This window comes from Eublepharis macularius, chromosome 12, assembly GCF_028583425.1.
Source record: "Eublepharis macularius isolate TG4126 chromosome 12, MPM_Emac_v1.0, whole genome shotgun sequence".
NCBI classification, from domain to species: Eukaryota; Metazoa; Chordata; class Lepidosauria; order Squamata; family Eublepharidae; genus Eublepharis; species Eublepharis macularius.
The window spans coordinates 14,214,408-14,236,075 of record NC_072801.1 but is presented as its reverse complement, the minus strand read 5'-3'; the positions used below and the strand labels follow the sequence as shown (position 1 = coordinate 14,236,075).

The window sequence follows — 21,668 nt, the reverse complement described above, 5'->3', positions numbered from 1 at the left end:
TCTTGTACTTTCCATTTTTGCGCATACAAAAGTCTAGCTGCTGCTGTCATATAAAATATCAACGTCCTGTGTTGGGCTGGAATTCCCTCCATTCCCAAGTTCAGTAGCAGGAGTTCTGGGTTCTTATTAATTTGAAATTGTAAAATTTCACTCATTTCTCTTATTATTTCCCCCCAGTACTGCCTGGCTACCTCACACGACCACCACATATGATAGAGGGAGCCCTCATGCTTCTTACATTTCCAGCATTTATTAGAAGTATTCAAATTCCCTAGCGCAATCTTCTTTGGTGTCATGTACCAACGATAGATCATTTTATGAATGTTCTCTTTGATATTAATACATGTCGTTGTCTTCATTGTAGTTTTCCACAAGTATTCCCATGCCTCCATTGTTATTTCTTTATTAAAGTTTATAGCCCATTTCACCATTTGTGTTTTAACTATCTCATCCTCGGTATACCACTTCAACAGTACTTGGTATACCTTGGATATTCTTTTCTTATCTTCTTTAAGAAGGGTCTGCTCTAGTTCCGAATTCTCTATTCGTATACCTCCCTTTACAGAGTCCGAATTATATAAGTCTCTGATCTGTCTATACTGGAACCAATCGTAGTTAGGTGATAGTTCCTCTTGTGTCTTTATTCTAAGTTTGGATGCTTCAGTTTTAGTTATTTCTTTATACGTTAAACATTGTTGTTCATTATCAACAGCTCTCGGGTCTATCACCTCATATGGAACCACCCACAAAGGGGTTCCTTCTTGTAGATAAATTCTGTACTTCTTCCAGATTATGTATAGACTTCTCCGAACAAAGTGATGCAGGAACATCGAGTTGACCTTTACTTTGTCATGCCATAAATATGCGTGCCATCCAAATATTTTTTTATATCCCTCTAGGGCTAATAATTTCTTGTTCTTTAATGTCATCCATTCTTTCAACCAAACTAGGCAGATTGCATCATGATAAAGTCTCAGATTGGGCAGTTGCATTCCGCCTCTTTCCTTTGCATCTTGTAAAACTTTCACTTTCACTCGAGGCTTCTTGCCTGCCCAAACAAAATCTGATATTTTCCTCTGCCATTTTTCAAATTGTTTGGAGTCTCTGATGATTGGTATTGTCTGTAGCAAAAACATTACTCTTGGTAACACATTCATCTTAACTGCTGCAATCCTACCCAACCATGACAAATTCAATCTATTCCATTTAATCAAGTCTCTCTCTATCTGAGTCCATAGTTTTTCATAATTGTTTTTGAATAGATCTATGTTCTTTGCAGTTAATTCGACTCCCAAATATTTCACTTTACTTGTTACTTCACAATCCGTTGTTTCCATTAACAATTGTTGTTTCTGCTTAGTCATATTTTTGCATAATATCTTTGACTTCTTTTTGTTAATGAAGAAACCTGCCAAGTCTCCAAACTCCTTGATCTTATCTATCACTCTTGGCATGTTCTCCAATGGGTCCTCTACAATTAACATTATGTCATCCGCAAATGCTCTGACCTTGTATGAATAGTCCTTTATTTTTATTCCACGAATTTCATCATCTTGACGTATTTGTATCATCAGAATCTCCAATACTAAAATGAACAACAATGGAGATAACGGGCAACCTTGTCTTGTTCCTTTACTTATCGTCAATTTCTTGGTCAATTCATCATTCACCACAATTGCTGCAGTCTGGTCTCTATAAATTTCCTTAATTGCTCTGATGAATCTTTCTCCCAATTGTAGCTTTTCCATAGTGGCAAACATAAAGTCCCAGTTTAAATTGTCAAACGCTTTTTCAGCGTCAACAAAGAAGAAACCAACCTCTTTGTCACAACGCTTGTCATAATATTCAATAGCATTGATCACTGTCCTTAAGTTGTCTCTTATTTGTCTGTCTGGCAAAAAGCCTGCTTGTTCCTCCTCTATGACTTCCGAGAGCCACCCCTTCAATCTCTCCGCCAATATCTTCGCAAAAATTTTGTAGTCATTGTTGAGTAGCGATATAGGTCTATAATTTTTCACATTAGTCAGGTCTTGGCCCTCTTTTGGGATCAATGATATATTCGCTTCACTCCAAGTTTCTGGAATCCTTTGATCCCTTAAAACCCCATTCATCACCTCTTTTAGGAATGGTGCCAGTTCATTAGCCATTGTCTTATAGAATTTAGCCGTAAGTCCATCTGGCCCTGGCGCCTTTCCTAGATTTGCAGATTGTATTGCCTTACTTATTTCCTCGTCAGTTACTTCACTATTCAACTTATTTCTCCAAGCTTCCGAGATTTCTGGAAGTTTGGTTTTCTCCAAATATGACGCTATTGATTCTTTGTTTACTTCTTTTTTATTATACAGCTTAGCGTAAAATTTATAAAAGGCTCTACTAATGGTAGCCTGCTCCAAATACGTTTTGTTATCTTCGCAAATTTTATTTATTATCTTCTTTTCCCTTTTCTTCTTCAATTGCCATGCCAGGTACTTCCCAGGTTTATTAGCACCCTCAAACGCTTTTTGATTCAGTCTTTTGAGATTCCACTCCAATTCTTTATTGCTCATTGCTGTTAGCTGTTCTTGAAGTATTTTAATTTCCTGGTATACCTTCTTTTTCCCTGGTCTCTTTTTTAGCTGTGTTTCTTTGGCTTTTATTTTCTCCTCAATCTCTTGTCTTTTCTCCTCTTTCTTCTTTCTTGCTCTACCATTTAAGTCCATTAGTATGCCCCTTACAACCGCCTTGTAAGCATCCCAAACTTTATTGGTTGGTACTTCTTTATTCACGTTGTATTGTATAAAAAACTTTGTCTCTCTTCTCAGTATTTCCATATTCTCTCTTTCCTGTAACAAGTCCTCATTTATTCTCCATGCTTTCCTTTTTCTCTTTTTTCCAAATTTCCACATAATTGGGTTGTGATCTGAGCCTACCATAGGCATTATTTCTACCTCCTTAGTCCATAATGCTAAGTCTTTTGAGGCCCAGATCATATCAATTCTTGATAATGTAGAATGCCTTGCAGAATAAAAAGTAAACTGTCTGCTTTTAGGATATTCTCTCCTCCATACATCTTCAAGAGTCTCTTGTTGAATCAACTCAAAAAAAAGCTTTGGTAATAGTCCTCTTTTCTTTTGTGCCGTTGTAGTCTTTTTGTCTAGTTCCAAGTCTGTCACTCCATTGAAGTCTCCAGCAAGAATTATCTGGTCGTATGCAAGATCGTCTAAATGCTTCCTTAAATCCTCAAAGAAGCTTTCTTTTGCACCGTTAGGTGCATAAAGTCCGACTACCAACACTCTCTTTAAATTCCAAATACATTCCACTGCTACAAATCTAGCTTCCACATCTCTCATAACAAATTTTGGCTGTAGCTCCTCTTTTATGTACAACACCACTCCTCTTTTTTTCTTGTTGGAGGCCGCTACATATTCTTTGCCCAATTTTCCAGATTTTAAATATTTTACATCCTGCTTTCTGATATGGGTCTCTTGCAAACAAACAATGTCACATTTTTGTTTTAGTAGCCAGTGAAAAGTATTTTTCCTCTTATTCGGTGAGTTTAGTCCATTTACATTCCAAGATAATACTTTACACTCCATACTCATGATCTTGTTGGTAAGTCTTTTTCATTGTCCTTAATAAATCGCTCCATCTCTCGCTCAGATCTGATGCGTTTTTTGGCCCCTCCAAACTCAAAGGACACTCCTTCCGGTAACTCCCATCTGTACCTGATCTTCATGTCCTTCAAAATCTGAATTAGCACTTTATATTTTTTCCGGTCCAGTAACACTGATCTGGGCAGTTCCTTCATTATAATAATCGTCTTGCCATCAATCTCCAATGGATCTTGAAACTGTTTTGTCACAATCCTCTCTTTCATATTTCGTGTTGTAAACTGCACAATCACATCTCTTGGTAGTTTCCTCTGGGTTGCTATTCTCGAATTCACACGGTATGCCACATCTAGGATAGCCACAACTTCCTCCTCCTCCTTCCCCAGGTACTCAGCCAACACCTCAGTCATCTGTTCTTGCGCTGACTTTCCTTCCACTTCTGGCAAGCCACGAAAACGTAGCTGCTTCTCCATATGTTTAGTTTCTGCAACTGACATTCTCCCCTTCACCAATCTCATCTCTGTTTGTTGCGTGTCTGCTAAATTCTCCATCGCGTCTTCTACTGTTTTAACTCTCTGCTGCGTTCCTTGTAATTCACTTCGTATTGTTTCCATACCTTTTTTCACTTCTGACAGCTCCGATTTTACTGTCTGTGTAACCTCTTTAACCTCTTTTATCAGCTCCAATTTCGTGTCCTTAAGTTCTTTAATCATATCTAAAAGTTTTTTGTCCAGGTTTTTATCCAGGTTTTCTATTGCCGATTGCCACTCTTTTTTTGACATCGTGGGGCTTGCTTTAGCTCGCTCCCACGAATCCGCTCTCTTCCTTAACTCCGTGGCGTAAAATTTAACGTTTTTCTATTTTAAATGTCCCGGTCTTCTTATAGAAATTAAGTTTTAAAGAGTCCAAAATGTCGGGCGTCTTTTCTCTATGGTTTCTCTATGATTTTGTAATCCAAGATGGCCTACTTCCTCTTCCGCTGAAGCCGCGACCCTTCCCCTTTCAAAAATGGCGATTCCCTACTTCCTGCCCTCCAGCAAGGGCCGCTTCTCTCCAGCCACTCTATTGTTATTACGCACTTCCTGTCTCCCGTCTTCCCACAGCAGATCTCGCGATGGTGTCTTTTTCTCACAGCTCCAAAGCCACAGGTATTCAAAACAATAGTCCCATTTCTTTAATAACTTCTTTAAACTTAGTCTCTTTTTAAATTCGATTCCTGCCGAGTCTTCCCCTCCTTTTCACTAGTCTGTTGCAGTTTAAAAATCTACTTTTTTTCCTCTCTGTTTTTATCAATCTGTCCCGTCTCAGAAGATAATGATCTTTACCTTCTCTTCACTTTTCTCGGGTTGTAATCGCTGTTTCGATTTTAAGTTCTCCTCTCAGCTTCTTCCCCCAATCGATGCTTGGGTATGTAGGTCTTATGCCAGCCGAATTGGCCCCAAAACTGCCGCAGAGATTATAGCCGACCCGTCGCAAGGTGGGACCTCAAGGATCGGGGGGAGACTCGCTGTGTAGAGCCCCCCCTCGTCCGAGATCTAGCTCACCCTAGGGTCTTGAGCGTTCTTTGCCTGCTCCCCGCCTGAGAGCAGTCGGCCGCGGGCTATTTTCAACCCGCCGGCCGGTTAAAACGGCAGTCCGGTCAGCTCCGCAAGTGGAGCTGCGTTAGACCTCCATGGATCCCAAACAGGAAGTCTTTGCTCGTCTCTTTAAATGGACAGAGGCTCTAGTCTTTGAACAGCATCTCACTGGTGAGTAATTTAAAAGGAGGGGTCCTCCCCCCACCCCATAAAAAGCCACCACCTGCCAGCTGCTGTCTGTTACCATATTGGTAGCCCCAACCTTTCCTCTGAAGAGTTCAGGGTGGAACAGCAGCATTTTACTGTGGTGCCCTAAGCACACACATCCAGGACAGGTCAGCGACTTGCCCAAGGCTGCTGAACCTTCCACCCGTGCAGGGAACTGAACTGGGGGCCTGTGAACCCCACCCCACCCATGGCGACACAGCCCTGCCATCCTTTTAAGCAGCTGCTGCAGCAAGCTTCTGCCCTTCAAGTTACAGAAGGCAGAAAACCAACAGGTCAAGCTTTAGCCCTCCGTGGGTCTGTTTCCTTGTGGAAACCATCCTTCATCCATTATGTTACCTAGAAAGGCAAACAGTCATTTATGAAATGGCAGCCTACCCTAGCTGTCTGAATAAGACCTCTTGGGTCTTGCACTAAGGCATTCCCCTGATCTCTTTGGCATGGGACTGCCCGACTAAGATCATGCAAACCAGCAAAACAGGAAGCTACAATACTCTTTGCTCATTGCTACATTTCCCTCTTTATCCTAACACACTTCTCTTAATCACAAACTGTTAAGATTTGCAGGGCTGGAGTTTTCCTCCCGCTGCTGCAAGAGCAGTAATGCCACTGGGATCCTCTGCTCACAGCACCCTTCCTCTCTGGCTCCCGGACTTTGCACAGAAGCCGACTGAACCCCTACCCCACCACACCCCATGCTATAGCAGCCCCACATCCCCAGAGATCTCCCCATGCTGAAGGCGCTTGTACCTACAGGCAGGCGAGTCCAGGACTTTTCGCCATGTCCCCAGGAGGCTGAGCGGGAGAGGCACAGGCAGGCATGCCTGCTGATTCTCCCCCTGGAGGAAAAAGGTCCTTGGTGGCCTTGGAACTCAGAAGCCGATTAGGGACAGAGGGTTAGCAACTGCTGAAGCCCCGCACTTCTCAGCAAAGAATGCCGCAGAAGAAGGTTAATCCCATTCTCCGTCTTAAGCTGCTGGGCCTCCCAACGGCAAGCCACTCTTTCAGTGCCAGTTCAAAGCAAGCAAGGGGTAGGGAGCAAGGGCCACCCATTGAAGCTGACTCTACAGCTTGGCCAGCTTCTAGCGCCACGATATTATGGTCTCATCGGGGTCTACTCAAGACAATGGAAGAAGTCCAGACCGTACAACTTAACACAGGCCAGAAGATGCTAGGTGGGTTGTTCTGTTTGCTTAGATATGTATACACTGCTTCTCTCTCCAGCAGGGACCCCAAATGGCTCACAGCATCATTCTCCCCACTTCTCCATTTCGGGGGGGCCGATAAAGAGTGCCTAGCCTGAGGTCACCAGGCAAGCTTTGATGGCAGAGTGGGGATTTGAACCAGGGTCTCCCAAGCCTGATACTCTCACCCCTACACACCACATCATCCCATACAAGCTTAACTGAAAGCAACCATCAGTTTAGCTAGATTCCAAGAAGTGTTGAATGCTTTTAATTTTAAAAGTTAACACACATAACAGATCACTTTAGAAACTTCTAGCATGACCATAAGTTCACCTCTTTAACCACTGCCCAAGATTTCCTTGCTGGGAGACATCATAGTTGACATTTACTGATCAGTTCCCCTCCCACCCTTCTTCCAAGGAAATCAGGGCAGGGCATACAGTCTCCCTCCCCTTACAGATATCCATCCTGTGAAGTAGGGAGAGGGGAACAGTGAGTGGCCCCATGCTTCCCAACCATCATTCAGCCCCCATCAACACTTGACTCAGCCCCAGACCAGCTTCAGTAGGAAGAAGCCCCTACCCGTTCTCTGGCTCCTCAATGGGGTCTGTGTACTCCGAGTGCACTGCAGAATCGATCACGCTGTCCGTTTCTACTTCATCATGCATCTCGTGGTGCACCAGGGTGCTAGTGTCCTCATCTGTGAATGTCTCACACTCGCTGTACGTGCTCTCCGAGCCCATGTACGCACTGTCCGTTACCTCATTTGCCTGGTGGGTACAAGAGAATTTTTAAACGTTTAGGATCGCTTGCGTCCCTCCTTGCTTGCGTTCTGGTGATCTCCAAGCAGTGAACTCCTTGGTATCTGAAACACAGTTTGGTTTGAATGATGCAGGCCTGAAAAACACACCTGCCCCAGTAAGTTGCATGAGCACCATGTGCAGCTGCCCCATACAGAGTCTGACCATTGGTCCGTCTCACTCAGCACCATCTCCCTTGACACTGGCTGACCAAGATGCTTTTAACTGGACGAGCCAAGCATCGAACCTGGCATCTTCTATATACAAGACAGGTGCTCTACCACTGGCCCCTTCTCAACGAATGGCCATACAAAACTGCCAAATACTGAGTCAGGCTGCTGTTTCTTCTGGCTCAGCATCACCTCTTCTGACAGAAAGCTGCTCTCCAGGGTCTCAGGAAGGGAGTAACTGAGGATGTCTAGGATTGAACCTGGAACCCCCTGCACCTAAAACGGGCTCTCCACTGAGGAGCCACAGCCCCTGCCCAAGTCACGCTCCGTGTTCATTCACCCCCCCACCCACATGCTTGCCACTCCCCTCCCCTTTGCACCCTGCTCCCTAATTTGTAATAAACGGGTCATCTTTTGCCACCAGCATAAGCCGCATTTGGACAACAACCCTCAACCCACTTTGGAACAACAGCAATCATGTGCAAACAGTGAGTCCTCATGCCCACAACACACACCCAAGGGTTGCCCCACCACAACGTGAAGAATTCATATGCTAGAAAGTCTTGCTGGTGCAAGGCTGTTCCTTCCTGCTCAAGGGCCCAGGAGTTAATTATTATTTGCAGCAAGCCAAGCAAGACTTGGCACTCAGCACACAACAAAACTAATACTTAGTCCTTGCCCTTGGGCTCACAAGCTAAGAGAGACACAAGATAGCCAAGGGAAAGGGAGTGGAGAGAGAAAAGGAGGTGTGCGAGATCTAGTAAAAAATGCCAGGGTGACCGGGCGAGTTTCTGCAAAGCATTTAAATGCCCCATGGAAAGGAGACAGATGTTGAAAGGCAAATAATTCCTCAGTAGGTAGCAAAAGTAAATAAGCAAAGTCAAGAAATGGATATATGGAAGATCAGAGACTCAGAAGAGCACAGACAGCGTACAAAAGCATGAGCAGAGAGAAGATCAGATTAAAATGTGGGCGCAAAGGACGCTGAAATCAGGTGCTAGAACAGGGAGGGAGCCCAAAGAGAAAGCAAGAAAGAGAAGCAACATGGTGACAATGAGAAGCAGAACAGATTAGACAAGTAAAGTGGATGAAGGCTGGATAAAACAGAGAAGGAAGGCTAAGCAAAACAGTTATAAAATGCTCATGCAAGAGAGACACCTGCAAAGGTTTGAAGCTATATAAAAAGTAAGAAAAATCTGCATCCTGCTTTTGGATTAAGAAAAGCCGCTACGCTGGACTGTTTCCAAAGCCGTATATGTCAAACCCTTTTGTTTCAATGAGCAGCATGAAAAAGAACGAGAGACGGAACGAGAATTACATTTGCCCAAGCTGCACTTTTCTTAAGAATACATGTGTAGGGATGATCAATGGAAAACAAATCTTATTCAACCTCAAAGTCAGGGAGACAAAAAGCTATGAAAGATTACTGAAGGGCACCTTGGCCCAAAACTTGCACACCTGAGAAAACCAAACACTAGCGCTTATCAGGTTCAAAGAAAAGTGTATTTGAAAACTGTAGACAGAGATCTGTGTTGTAAAGAGATGGATTAAAAAGTGGGGCGTACATCAATTCCTTAGCAGCATATTTTGGTTAATTTCTCAACAGGTGCTAAAAAAGGCAAAAATGTCATCTAGGGGGAATGGACAAAATTAAAGATTGTGTTCTATTCCAACAGCCTGTTCTGTAATTTTGACATGGGTAGCAAAGAAAATCCCATTAATGAGAGACAGGTTCAAAAACAGTTGAAAAGCCTTTAATACACCCCTCTGCTTGTTTAACCATAAATTGATAGCACTCACAATCCTTCAGAAGGATGCGCTGATCTGCGCAAATGTTTAGGAGAAGAGAATAGAAGGTAACTAAAGATCAACCACCTCAATTAGCTCTTCTGACAGATGGCATTGTTAAGATGGACACTTGTAGTCCGGGGTCATTTCGCAGAAAAAGAGCTGCAGGAGCTCATTAGCATATGCTACACCCCTTGACATCACCAGAAGTTTGTCATTAGTATAATTGATTTGATCGGGCCCGAAATGGCTGGCATTCGGCTGCTGCCAGATGTGGGAGTGTTCCCCCACCCGGCAATGGCCCAATCATGGCCATTTTGGCCCCAATTCAGGATGAAACTCCCCAATCCAGGCTGAAACAGGCCCAAAATGGCTGAAAAACAGGTGGGCGGGGCCACCTGACACATGACCTTTTGAGAGAACTACCGGAACTGCGTTCCTGCGCGTTCCCCCTCAAAATGAGCTCAGCTTGCAGTTGATCTCATGGACTGTGAAGATGATGAACTCTCAAGCTTCCGCAGATCATCACATCCCAGGTTTCTATACAATTTCACTCTATTCGCATTTCCCCTGGGTTTTTTGATGGATGCAATGAAGCACTGTTTGGGTAGGCTTTGCTCCCCTCCCTTCTTTAATCCTTCTAGCTCCATGATCCAGAATGTGGACATTCCGCAACAGGTATTATTGTCCTTGAGTCACTGGACTGTGCTACCTTATTGTTTGCAATAACAGAAATGCCCAGGGTCATCATTACCAGGGACCTCTCACACACAAAACATGTGCTTTGGCCCCTTGTCAATAGAGGGGCAAAGTAAAGAAACTGAACACATTCAGAGGCAAGGCACTCCAGTTTGGGCAATGCTCCAACAGAACACCAAGTCTCATAGAAGCTTTTCTTTTCTACTGTCCAGATTAAATATTAAACCCCGAAGACAAGACTGGCTAGGGAGATGGGCTTTGTTCCTAACTTAGATATCCATTTAGCAAAAGGCAGAGGCATCAAAATCGCCACAGAGTTCACACATCCCTAGCAAAAGCACCTTTGCCCTAGTGCCATCAGCAGCATCCGGAATAGCTGTTTAAAGCCCTTCGCAGGATTCCTCCATGAAGGAAGTTTGTTTTTGTATGACCAATAAACCTGACCTCAGCACATTCCCACCTCCCAGCCTTCCCCAGATAAATCCTTTCTTCAACCCGCCATGTGACCCTGGACAATACCCGGTTTTTAAGGGGGAGGGAATTTCCAGAGGGGTAGCCAAGTTAGATGCTCGCCAGAAACTGCCTGTTCCCCATAGAGGGACAGCCTGTAAAAAGTGCAAAACGCCTCTTGATTTCACTGAACTTTTACATTTTACCTTTCAAGATAATGCCAAGCAACAACTCCTGCATTCTCTTGCAAATACTTCTTGAAGCTGTTCTCAAATCCTAGCACCCAAAGTAACCAAGGCACAACTGCACACAGCAATCACGCACAAAGCCATCCAGTTCCCCCTGAGATGTCCCAAAATTAACCTTATGAAATCCTGATAAGCCATACCCCATGAGCAAGAGTGCATCTACACTACTTAAAATATGCAGCTAATAAGATAAACTAAAATACAAGCATTACAAAAAAAACCCCAAAAGCGGAACACAGAAAACAATTAAAAAATCAACTCACCTTGCTCCACAAATGCTTACCTGATGGCAAAAAAAAGTTCAGGTGCATTTACACTTTTTTCTGTATAGATCCCCCCCCAACGCCCACGAATCTTGGGATTCGTCATTTCAAGGGCAATGAAAGTTCCCCCACAGGAAAACAAGAGGGTCCCATCCTGGTGATTTACCATCAGTTCCTGTTTTGAAAAGTACTAGTAATGATGTCATGGCATAGCCTTGCTTTAGCCCTCTCCCCTGCACTAGGTCGCCACCAAAGGTCTGCAGTCTGGATGATCATCGACATTCCCCAGTGGGGAAGTCAAGCTGAACTTCATGCCAAGATCTACAATTTCTTGGTGACACCAGGTCAGAGAGCTGAACTGGAAGAGTTCAACTGAACCTCCTGGTTGGACACTCCTCATACAGAGAAATATATGAGATAAAGGTTTGTGCTGGGAAGAAAGATCTGGACTTTGATTTGGCACGATCCAAGCTATGTCCAGTACAGATCTTTGGCTGGGCAGTCTGAGAACCAGTGGTGGCATGGAGGGCTCACTGCCCACCATTTACATGCTCATTCGAATATATATCAAGCGCACGCAGTGCCAGCGTAACAGTACTTTATGGAGAAATAACCAATCCTTCCCACAAGATGCCAAGATGGTACATCATCTACAGAGGTACAAAGTACATGTGGTACACCCATGTTCCTTGCATTGCAAGAATTCGTGTTCTAATGATGGGCTGGTCTGTTTCCAACTTCCCACTAGCCCTCTAGATCCAGGATTGCTGTTCCCACTCCCCTCCCTCCTTCAGCAGAAGAAATGCATATCTTGGAAAGGAGGAGGGGATGCGAGGTTCAAACCAAACTGGCTGCCTACGGCAAATACAATACCCAGAACTAGATTCTGAATTTTCTGAACATAAGGTCAACAGTGCTGCTGCATCAGACCCAGAGCCTCTGCATTCCAGCGCTGTGTTTTACATAGTCAACAAGATGCCCTGGGAACCGTCCCAAGCAAGACACGGAGGCTCCCCCCCCTCCCCGCCGCTGCACCCGGCATTCAAAGGGTTATTGTTGCCTCTGAACATGGAGGTTCCATTCCACCATTAACATGCTTGTCCTGCATGACCTTGTCTAAAACCCCTTTCAAAAACAAGCCACCTGCTTGGAAAGCATCACACCCCGTAGCAAAATTATTGAACCCACTGAGTTCACTGTAAGTGACGCTGACTGTCAACCGTCTCTGCTTTAACTGCTAACAAATTAATTCAATCAGCAATATTTTTTTTAAAAAATCCCGTATCACTTCCATAACTTGCAATCATGTCAGTTGCCAAGCAGAATTCTTTTAAACACACAAATAAATAGTAACAGCATTACTGAATCCTACAAAATTCACAATTCAATAACTATCCAAACCTACTTTTTGTTAACTGCTTGTGCCGGGTGCTGCTTGCTACAGAAATCATTTCCTCATCACAGAGTCCAACCTCACTTCTTCCTGGAATAACTCTGGGCCTTCCAAACTGTCATCAAGATACACCTTTTTGACCCAGAGGTGGAGAACCCTTTTGGGATGAACTGCTTCCAGAAAGTGCTCCCCGAGCCTAGCCTCCTACCTCTCCCAGCGCTGCGAAGTAGGACGGGCACCCGCCTCTGCCAGCTCAGACTGAAGTTCCTTGAGGCACGGTTTCTAGCACTCCTCCCTCTCTCGCATTGCTTGAGGATTCCAGACAGGAGCAAAAGCTGGATCGCGGCGACTGACCTGCTTTGGCCATGTTCTGAAGCAAGAAGAATTGTGTTGTATCTGAAGGCACACGAAGCGTTTGCTCGGAAAGGGAAAAGTCCACCTCTGGATACGCTCCGTTTAGAAGGTGGGGGGGGGAGGCTCCCAGATTACTGCCTGGGATGAGGAGGAGGAGGAGGAAAGAGGAATCAGGAAGTATACTGGGTTGGTAACCTCAGGTCTCTCAACAGAGTTCCTTTTGTTCTTGAACTCCCCAGATAACCGTGTGAGCTAATCCCATGCCCCCCCCATTTTCCTGCCATTTCAGCATGATGGTTTGACCCACCCCACTCAATGTAAAGCCTTTTGAAAGACAAGAAACAGCTAGCAAGGTATGGCTCAATCCCCAACCTAGCGCAAAGACTCCCCTCTCCTGCATAACCCTGAAACCTGGGAGTCGTTTAGTGCAGAGTACTGGTACAAGGGTTGCCAGGTCCAGGTTGGGAAATTCCTGGAGATTTGTGGGGGGGGGTGAAACCTGGAAAGGGCAAGGTTTGGGGAGGGGACAGACCTTGGAATGGTATAATAGCATACAGTCCACCCACAGCCATTTTCTCCAGGGGAACTGATCTCTGTCGCCTGGAGATCAGTTGTAATTCCAGGAGATTTGCAGCTACCACCAGGAGGCTGGCAATCCTATACAGTAGGTTGAGGCCTGACAAACGGAAAGATCTCTTGGGCTATGAAATTTATGCGAGGAATTTACACTCTGAGATACGGAGATGGTTGTCGGTTTAAAGAGCTGTAAAGAGATTACACAAATTCACATGTAGGCCTAGCAAAAAAAGCTGTGATGGCTCAATAGAACCTCCAGGTTCAGAGGCAGTATACCACTGGGACCATTGGCTTCACATCTATCACATTTTTATCCCACTCTTCAAAAAAATCAAGTTCCCAAATGTTGCTCACAAAGAGTTAGTAGGTCCCCTGAATTACTGGCTCATTGATGATCTTTTACAAATAAAAATAAATCAGCTACTTGCCCAGCATGGTAAATAGTAATGTAGTAGAAAATAATTGTTCAGGAGGGCATTTTTATTAATGTCTGTAGTTTTTAAGTTTTAATGTCTCCATTTTTAAAGCATTTAAATTGTTTTTATTATATGCAATATGCATTATATAGTATTAGACTGCTATATGCATTGTACTTTCTTGTAATTCAGCTCTACTGCATTGTTTATCATACGCTTTATAGAGTTTTTGATGTTCTTTGATTCGGTAATATATCTTGAGAACCACGGTGAGAATGGCAAAGTACAAATGGAGTCAACACAATAAAGCGAGTCTCCACCTGCTGCAAGTACAGCATTCAGGCCAAGAAAAGTTTGCCACAACTGTCGTTCTTTCTGGTAGGAGTGACTACTTCAGCGACTCAGTTTGGCTAACTGCAGGACTTGCTTCGGCCACTGTAATCATACGGCTGGGCTAATGAATAAGCACCAAAAAACCACCCTCCTCCAGCTACACACAAAACCGCCTCTGACACAGAACCAGAGTCCAAATTTAAGAAATCAGTGGGAGCTTCGGCCACCTGACATTCCTCACGTCCTTTGAGCCCACAGGCAGACTTCAAGCAATCATTTGCAGAAGCTGAGACAGAAGCACCAGCAAGCAAGTCTGCTCCCTGACCGCCCCCCCCCCCCCGCCCCCATACACACAGGCCTAATTCACGCCTGCAAGACCGTTTTCACTCAGCAAAGCTCATTTACCTGCAGACCTGCTCCCAGCAGTCAAGCACGTTTCACCCTTCTGCCCATGGATTTCGGGAGAACTGGTTTTGTATCTTTGTTTTTTTAAAAAGGCACCTGCTCTGTATCCATTTGTGGCAGCTTCAATATATAGCAAAAGTCCTTTTGGGCAGGCATCATTAGACAGACAGCCTTTGTACTCTGTCTGTCTCCCTTTGACCTCTTTAAGCACTCCTGATCTATTCCAACTATTTGTTACTTTACTTTACTTTTTTTTTTAAAGGTTAAGCTTTCAGAGCTGATCCTCTTGTTAAATATATATGTGACGATGTCCGTACAGCCACACCTAGGCCAGGACCTCCAAACTGACTTAATCACACTCATACAGTCTGACATTCCGTTTCTTTACATATGCTTCCTCAAGACAATGTGCCAAACAGGGGCAGTGGGAATTAAAATATATATATAAGCATTGTAAGAAGAAAAAGGATGCCCATCCCCAGCAGATATACTGCCCTTTAACATGGAAGCTCCACTTAGCCAACAGCCGTTAACAGAGCAAGCTTCTGCGAGCCTCTTAATCTGATGTGCTCCTGACGCATGCTCAGATTTGGGCAGCTACCATTTTTTAACCTCCTGTTCTCTGTCACTGGGGACTGCACACACGGACATGCCTATGAAATGCATTAATTGCGCATTAATGGGAGAGAAGAGAGACAAGACTCAGGCTGGCCCTTAACTACTCTAGTTGCCGGTGCTAAAAGCACCAGGGCATTGAGGGGGCAACAAAGCGAAAGTGATCTTTACAAGGTCCTGAGCTTCCCACTCTCTGCCCCTTCCACAGTGGCTCAGGGTCTCAAACACAGACATGGCCCCTCTCAAAACTGTCCTCCTTCCCTCAAACCAGCCCTGCAAAAAGAAAAAAGAAGCCTTCTTCCTTTTCACACATTCCCACCACGACGGGCGTTCAAGTCTCAGCCCTACAATCTGATGGAGAAAGGATGTTTTCCTGGGCCACCTCTGGGCCTTTCCTAAATTGCTTCGCCCTTCAGGTGCAGAGCGGATCAACTGGCCAACAGAGGGCAGCAGCAGCAGCGTGGAAAGACTCTGGGTTCATTGCTCTTGGATAAAAGCCCGTATCCAGGTTAATTTGTGCAGGCAACCATCCCTGAAATATTGGGGCGGACAAACCTCTGCAGCCTCTATGAAGGAGAGACTCAAACTTTGGACTGGTGGTTTGACACAATCTAAAGGCACCTTCACAAACCCAGTAACAGCCCAAGCAACAGTAAGAGTCCTAGTATTGCATTGACCCATGAACAAAGTAGCCAAGAGCCACCTTAATTTTGGCTCCCACATCAGGGCTAAATCTTGCTCGGAAGCCTTATGAAAGCAACACCGCCAACACTTTTCAAATCCCACAACTCTGAGCTGCACAATTTGCAAATGCACCAGGAAACCCTTGCCTGCCAACCAGGCTTTCCCCTCACAAGTCTGTTTTCCACTGAGTTCCATTTTCTTTTCTGCAAAGCCACAGAAAACAGAACTCGTTTTTAACCTGAAATCAAAAACAGAGCAAGCAAAAGTATACTCCAAGAACAGAAGGATTTACAGCACAGTAACTGGGATCTCTGCTCAGATATTGCGGCTTAAGATATCGGAGCGAGAGAAAGAATCTGAGACAACTCTGCAGGAGGAGGAAAAAAGGGGGATTAGAAAATGTCTTTGCTGCATCTCCAGAAAAGCTACTGGAGGTAGAGAGTGAGAAAGGCAAGGGATGACATTGGATAATTCCCCCCTTCCAACTGTCTGCATTACGTCTTTATGGACCAAAGCTCTGTCCCTCTAACACCCACGCCCCTGGACAGAAATTCAACCAGCAAATCCTCATAACAGCACCTGTTGGTCTTCTGCCTGTTAATGCCTTTGCTGAAGGACACGGAAGCCTTACTGGAGACAAATTCATTGCCCTTAGCAAGCACTAAAATGTGCTTGCATCACTGCTGGGGAACCTCTCAACTTTGGCCAGAAGTTTTAAAAACTAAGGCATTGCGCAACAAATCAAGTGGTGGTAATGAGGGAGGACAACCTCCACTTTGAACCTTCTCAGATGACAGTTCCCACAGAACAAAAAGAACAGATAGGCTTAGCTGCTGTTCCACCTCTGCAAGTGATGGGAGCTCGGAGTGGAGGCAGCACAGAAAGGGAAAAGGAGGGACCATATGGATCGTGCGGAGTTTTCAACCCCCCCCCCAAACGAGCACAGCTTCAGGAAACCAACGCTGCCATGAAAAATGGAGTTGCCACATTGACCCAAAGCCCACAATGTGGGGCTGTCCACAAGCCTTAAGAAACCCAAATGTTTTTGAGCCAAACAAAGGAGTGACCAAAAAATCTTGTGCAGAGGTGCTGGGGGAGTCTGAGCCTCTTTTGATAAGCAGTGGCAGGATGGTGCGCCTCAACACAGCAGTTTCTCCCGCCAAGCTATCCAGTCTCTGCTTGGGGTGCTCCATGAAAGCAACGGGCGAGCCAAAATGGAGCTCAAAGGCTCATGAGACAAGAGAATCTCACAAGAGTCCAAGGTGACAAGGATGGCACACTCTTGTCCAAAGGGCAAGGGCAAAGTGGAGTGGAAGGAGAGGGTGCAGCAGGTCCCAAGGGTGCACTGCTCACAAGTACATTACTGACAGGAATGGAGGCATTCATATCATGGGACTAGCATATCATCTGCCTGCATTTGACAATGAGGGTTAGCATCATTCTTAATATTCACGAAAAGGGCATGGAGGGAGTACAGAAAGCAGAGGCAGTCTGAGCAGAGCAGGGTGGCCTGCAAGGGCCAGGGGATTCTGGCGGTGTGTTCAACAGCATTTAATCGCTGATTGTATTCTTTCATTTTATATCCTTTCCCCATCATCAGGGAAGGGGATCTGGCTGCTGTTCTTCAGGAACCTTAGCTGGGAGACTTGATTTCCAGGGATTTGAACCTGGGTCTATCAAACCCTAGTCTAACACTGCAACCTCTATACCACATGGACTCCCAACTTTAATTTTCCCTGCTGTGGACCAGACTACTTTAATACCCTGGCAGCCTGCCAACAGAGAGGCAAGTCACCCAGAGAACATGCCGGCAAACTTCCAAACTTTGCCCTAGTAGTCCTCACAAATGGAAGCAAAAAATAAGGCAGATAGAATGAGCTATACCATCGCAGACAGAGCAATACCCTCTTTGAAAGCTCTCCATAAAAACAAAGCCCCTGCAAGACAATTAGCCCATCAAGAGAAAGGTTCTATCTAATTCTAGGGGTATGGGGACAGGGGGCAACATCACTGTTAATCTTAGTGGCTGCCCTCGTTTTAGACCTGTACGCTACTACTCAAAGTTGAAGGAATGCTGCAGGCTCAGCGGAGCAGAGCACTAGGATAGAGGTCAGTAAATCTTGCCAGCTGTCGGTGAGATTGTTTTACTCATTTGTTCCCATAGCTTTATTGCATAATGAACACTGTTGTGAGCATTGCTGTTACCTGAAAATGATACACATAAGACTACTACCACCTCCCCGCATGGTGTTCCAACTGCCAGACACACAGCTTCTCCCACCTGCTTTGTCTCTATTGGCTCTGTGCCCACAACTGCTTACACAGAGACATTTTCGGTGGATCCAGGGCTACTGTTTGGCCCCAGGGTTAGATCAAACAGCTCCGGGGTTATCATTAGAGAGCTAGTAATTTGAACCTGAGTCTCCCAGGGCCTGGTCCAACATTCTCACCCCTAGATGACATCGGCTCTGTTGCAGCACAAAAAACTCACAAGACAGAGGAGATTCAAACCATGAGCACGGAGGTGCACAAATTCACTTCTAGCTAGGGATACTGCCAGATTCTCCACCTCTGCCATTTAGGCTGGAAAACCTCCATTTGCATTTCTCTGCTGCGCAAATCAAACCCTACAAGTTGGACCATCTTCTGCTTCCCTCGCATCAGTTTTGTTTCCTGTTTGGTTCACGTATTTTTAAAACATTTTTTTTGCATCAACTACGTATCAAATGGCATCAAAAGAGAGGAACACCAGCGAAGAAACATACACACATGCAGGCAAAAGGCTCACAAAGGTAACAAATGCAAATAAGCAACAACAACAAAAAGTATTTGCACCTCCTTACCTCATATGTGACAAAGTCATCGAACTCATCAGGACAGGCAGACGGTGACTCCTCATGTGTGTATCCCATCGTACACAGCTGGTTGTCAGGCTCCGCTGGAATAAAGGAGGAAGAGAAGAACACAGCAGCGTTACAGGAGAGGAAGGCCTTCCGGATCATTTGTGCATTTGAACTACTCTCCTCTGGTAAACCTTAAGCACAGTAATTGGGAGAGAGTCTTTCGGAAGCGCAAACTGGGGGGGGAAAATGAAGGAAAAAAGAGTTCCAAACTCAAAGCAGGCTTCCCACTGGTTTTCTCTCTCTCTCTCTCTCTAGGATTTGCAGCTCTGCCTGGCCTCCTTCCAGTAAGACACTGCCAGGGATAGGCATCCCTGCCGCATCTCTGCGTCAGAGGAGACTGGAGCACTCAAGTCTTTCCCGATACACAGAAAAATTACCTGCTTAAAGGAGACAGGAATTCTCAGAAAGACCTTAGACTTAAGGCTGCATTCCGACATCATACTTGGCCTGTGTGAGTCGCATGCTGTCCTCACGCTCCCTCCCTCATGCACCAAGCACACTCAAAATCATCCCGGTTTCATTAGCCTTCGAACAGCAATTCACTGCGACGTCCAAATGTGAGCACCTGGCAACGAACTGTTCTGCTCCAGAAGCCTAAACTGCGCTTGAAACAACTCTGAGCTGCCCAGGCACCTGCAGTTGAGACCTCATGGCGAACTGCAGTCTGGAAGAAGCATGACCAAGCTGCTTTTTGCTGTTACCATTTCTACATTCCTTCCCTATCACCAAAATCTCGCTGTTAAATTTTAAGAAGAACATGATGTCAACATTCAATGCTGCTAAACCTCACCCACAAGCACACAGTTAATAGACAACAACAGGCATCACTGAAAACGTAGGAATCGTTACGATTTTTGCAAGCCAGATTCATTTCAAAGAATTTACTAAAGCGTTTCTGTCCCCCTCCCTGTCAAATTCATTTGAGGGCTGCCCAATAGACCCTGGTTATTCTTCCTTCTCTAAGGTAATAAACCTCTTCACAGTCAATGGAATTTCTGCACAAAGAGGGCGGGGAGAGGGGGTTCATTCCAGAAATACCAGTTTTGCTTTCCAAGGAGATTCTTTTCACCCACAGTGCTCTCCTCTGTAGAAGGAAAATCCCATCCTATCAGGATCGGTCCTCTACAGATGAAGCTTAGCACACGGCAGTCTGACAAATGGGATCTTTTCTAACCAGGACGTGTGACTGCTAGCAGCCCTACCATAAGTCATGCTGAAAAACGAGTCAGAAATCAACAGCACAGTACTGCGAAGTCTCCTGCAAGAACGTCACAAGGTCATCCATTTAAACACACCTGTACTCTTGCAGGTGCTTTAAGGCAGCCGATCCTATGTTTTGCTGCCGGCAGCTCCTTTGATTTGGGTTCTTTGGACTGGTCTGAGATCGTGGGCAAGAACAGCACTGTTTAGAGACATGTGAATAAGCGCATGCCCTACCCTTCCAAGGGAAACCTGAACCTGCTAGGACATCCAACCCCCCAAAGTACAGTTTGTGGTTTTTCTCTATAAACAAACCCGAAGGCAGCCCAGCATAGAGTGAGTTACAGTAATTCAGCCTGGAGGTGACTGTTGCATGGGTCACTGCAGCTAAGTCATGAGTCAAAAGGTAAGGGACAAGTTGCCTGATCTGACGAAGGTGGAAGAATGCAGACCTGGCAACTGCCGTGACCTGGGCCTCCATGGATAAGGGGGCAGGCATCCAGGACCACGCCCCAAATCCTCACTGTCAGAGCAGGCGCAAGCAGCACTCCAATTATTATTATTCTTATTTATTAAATTTATAGTCCGCCCTCCCTGTGGACGGGCTCAGGGCGGATTACAACATACGGACAAAAACACATTGATAAAATGGTGCATTAAATAATGATAAAAGCCAGATTTAACAGCATAAAAACAATCTCTGCACTATGTTCTGACTCTGCACTGTGTCCCAGGTTCACTTCACCCTTCCCTGCCAACCACAAGGGAAGAGAGGGGTGGGGACGTGAGTTGGTGTGAGATTGGCCACCGTTCCTACATAAGGCAGATGACTCAATATAGCCCCCCACTAATAGGAGACAGGCAGGGAGGCCAATCGGTGGATCTGAGTACTGGCCTGAACTAAATGCCTGGCGGAACATCTCTGTCTTACAGGCCCGCCGGAAGGACACAAGGTCTTGGCGGGCCCAAGTATCCTCCGACAGAGAGTTTCACCAGGTTGGGGCCAGGACTGAAAACTCCCTGGCCCTGGTCAAGGCCAGTCGAGCCTCCCTAGGGCCAGGGACCACCAGTAGATGTTTTCTTGCTGATCTAAGCGCTCTCCGGGGTACATATGGGGAGAGGCGGTCCCTCAGGTATGCCGGTCCCAGTCCGTTTAGGGCTTTATAAGTTAAGACCAAAACCTTGAACCTGATCTGGAACTCCACAGGAAGCCAGTGCAGCTGCTGCAAGGTTGGAGTCACATGTGTCCCGTATGGTGTACCCACCAGGACATGTGCAGCAGCATTCTGGACCCGCTGCAACTTCTGGGTCAGACCCAAGGGAAGCCCTGTGTAGAGTGAGTTACAGTAGTCTAATCTGGAGGTGAGCATTGCATGTATCACCATAGTTAGGTCATAGCTTGAAAGATAGGGGGCAAGTTGCCTGGCATGCTGAAGGTGAAAAAAGGCAGACTGGGCAACTGCTGTGACCTGGGCCTCCATTGATAAGGAGGAGTCCAGTGTCACACCAAGACTCTTGATTGCCGGTATGGGCACAAGTGGCAGCCCACTGGGAGCTGGATCCCCCTATCCACTGCACCATGGCCCAAGTACAGGACCTCCGTCTTCGTAGGGTTTAACTTCAGTCTACTCTGCCGCACCCACCCAGACACGGCCTCCAGGGCTCTACTTAGGGCACTGGGGTGGAGCCAGGACAGCCATCCATCAGCAGATATAACTGGGTGTCATCCACATATTGGTGCCAACCCAGTCTGAAACTCTGTACCAGCTGGGCGAGGGGGCGCATATAAAGA

The 21,668-nt window shown here is 45.6% G+C and overlaps 1 protein-coding gene across 3 annotated transcripts in view; it reads right to left on the bottom strand.

Moving 5' to 3' along the window:
- Positions 1-21,668, bottom strand: part of RAB11FIP3 (RAB11 family interacting protein 3) — an 87,982-nt gene that overhangs the window by 29,640 nt on the left and 36,674 nt on the right. For all 3 annotated transcript variants that reach the window (XM_054992827.1, XM_054992828.1, XM_054992829.1), the window contains exons 3-4: positions 18,617-18,711; positions 7,162-7,349 (exon numbers count right to left, since the gene is read on the bottom strand). In XM_054992827.1, coding sequence (XP_054848802.1) covers positions 7,162-7,349; positions 18,617-18,711 — 283 coding nt within the window. The remainder of the gene's footprint in view (positions 1-7,161; positions 7,350-18,616; positions 18,712-21,668) is intronic.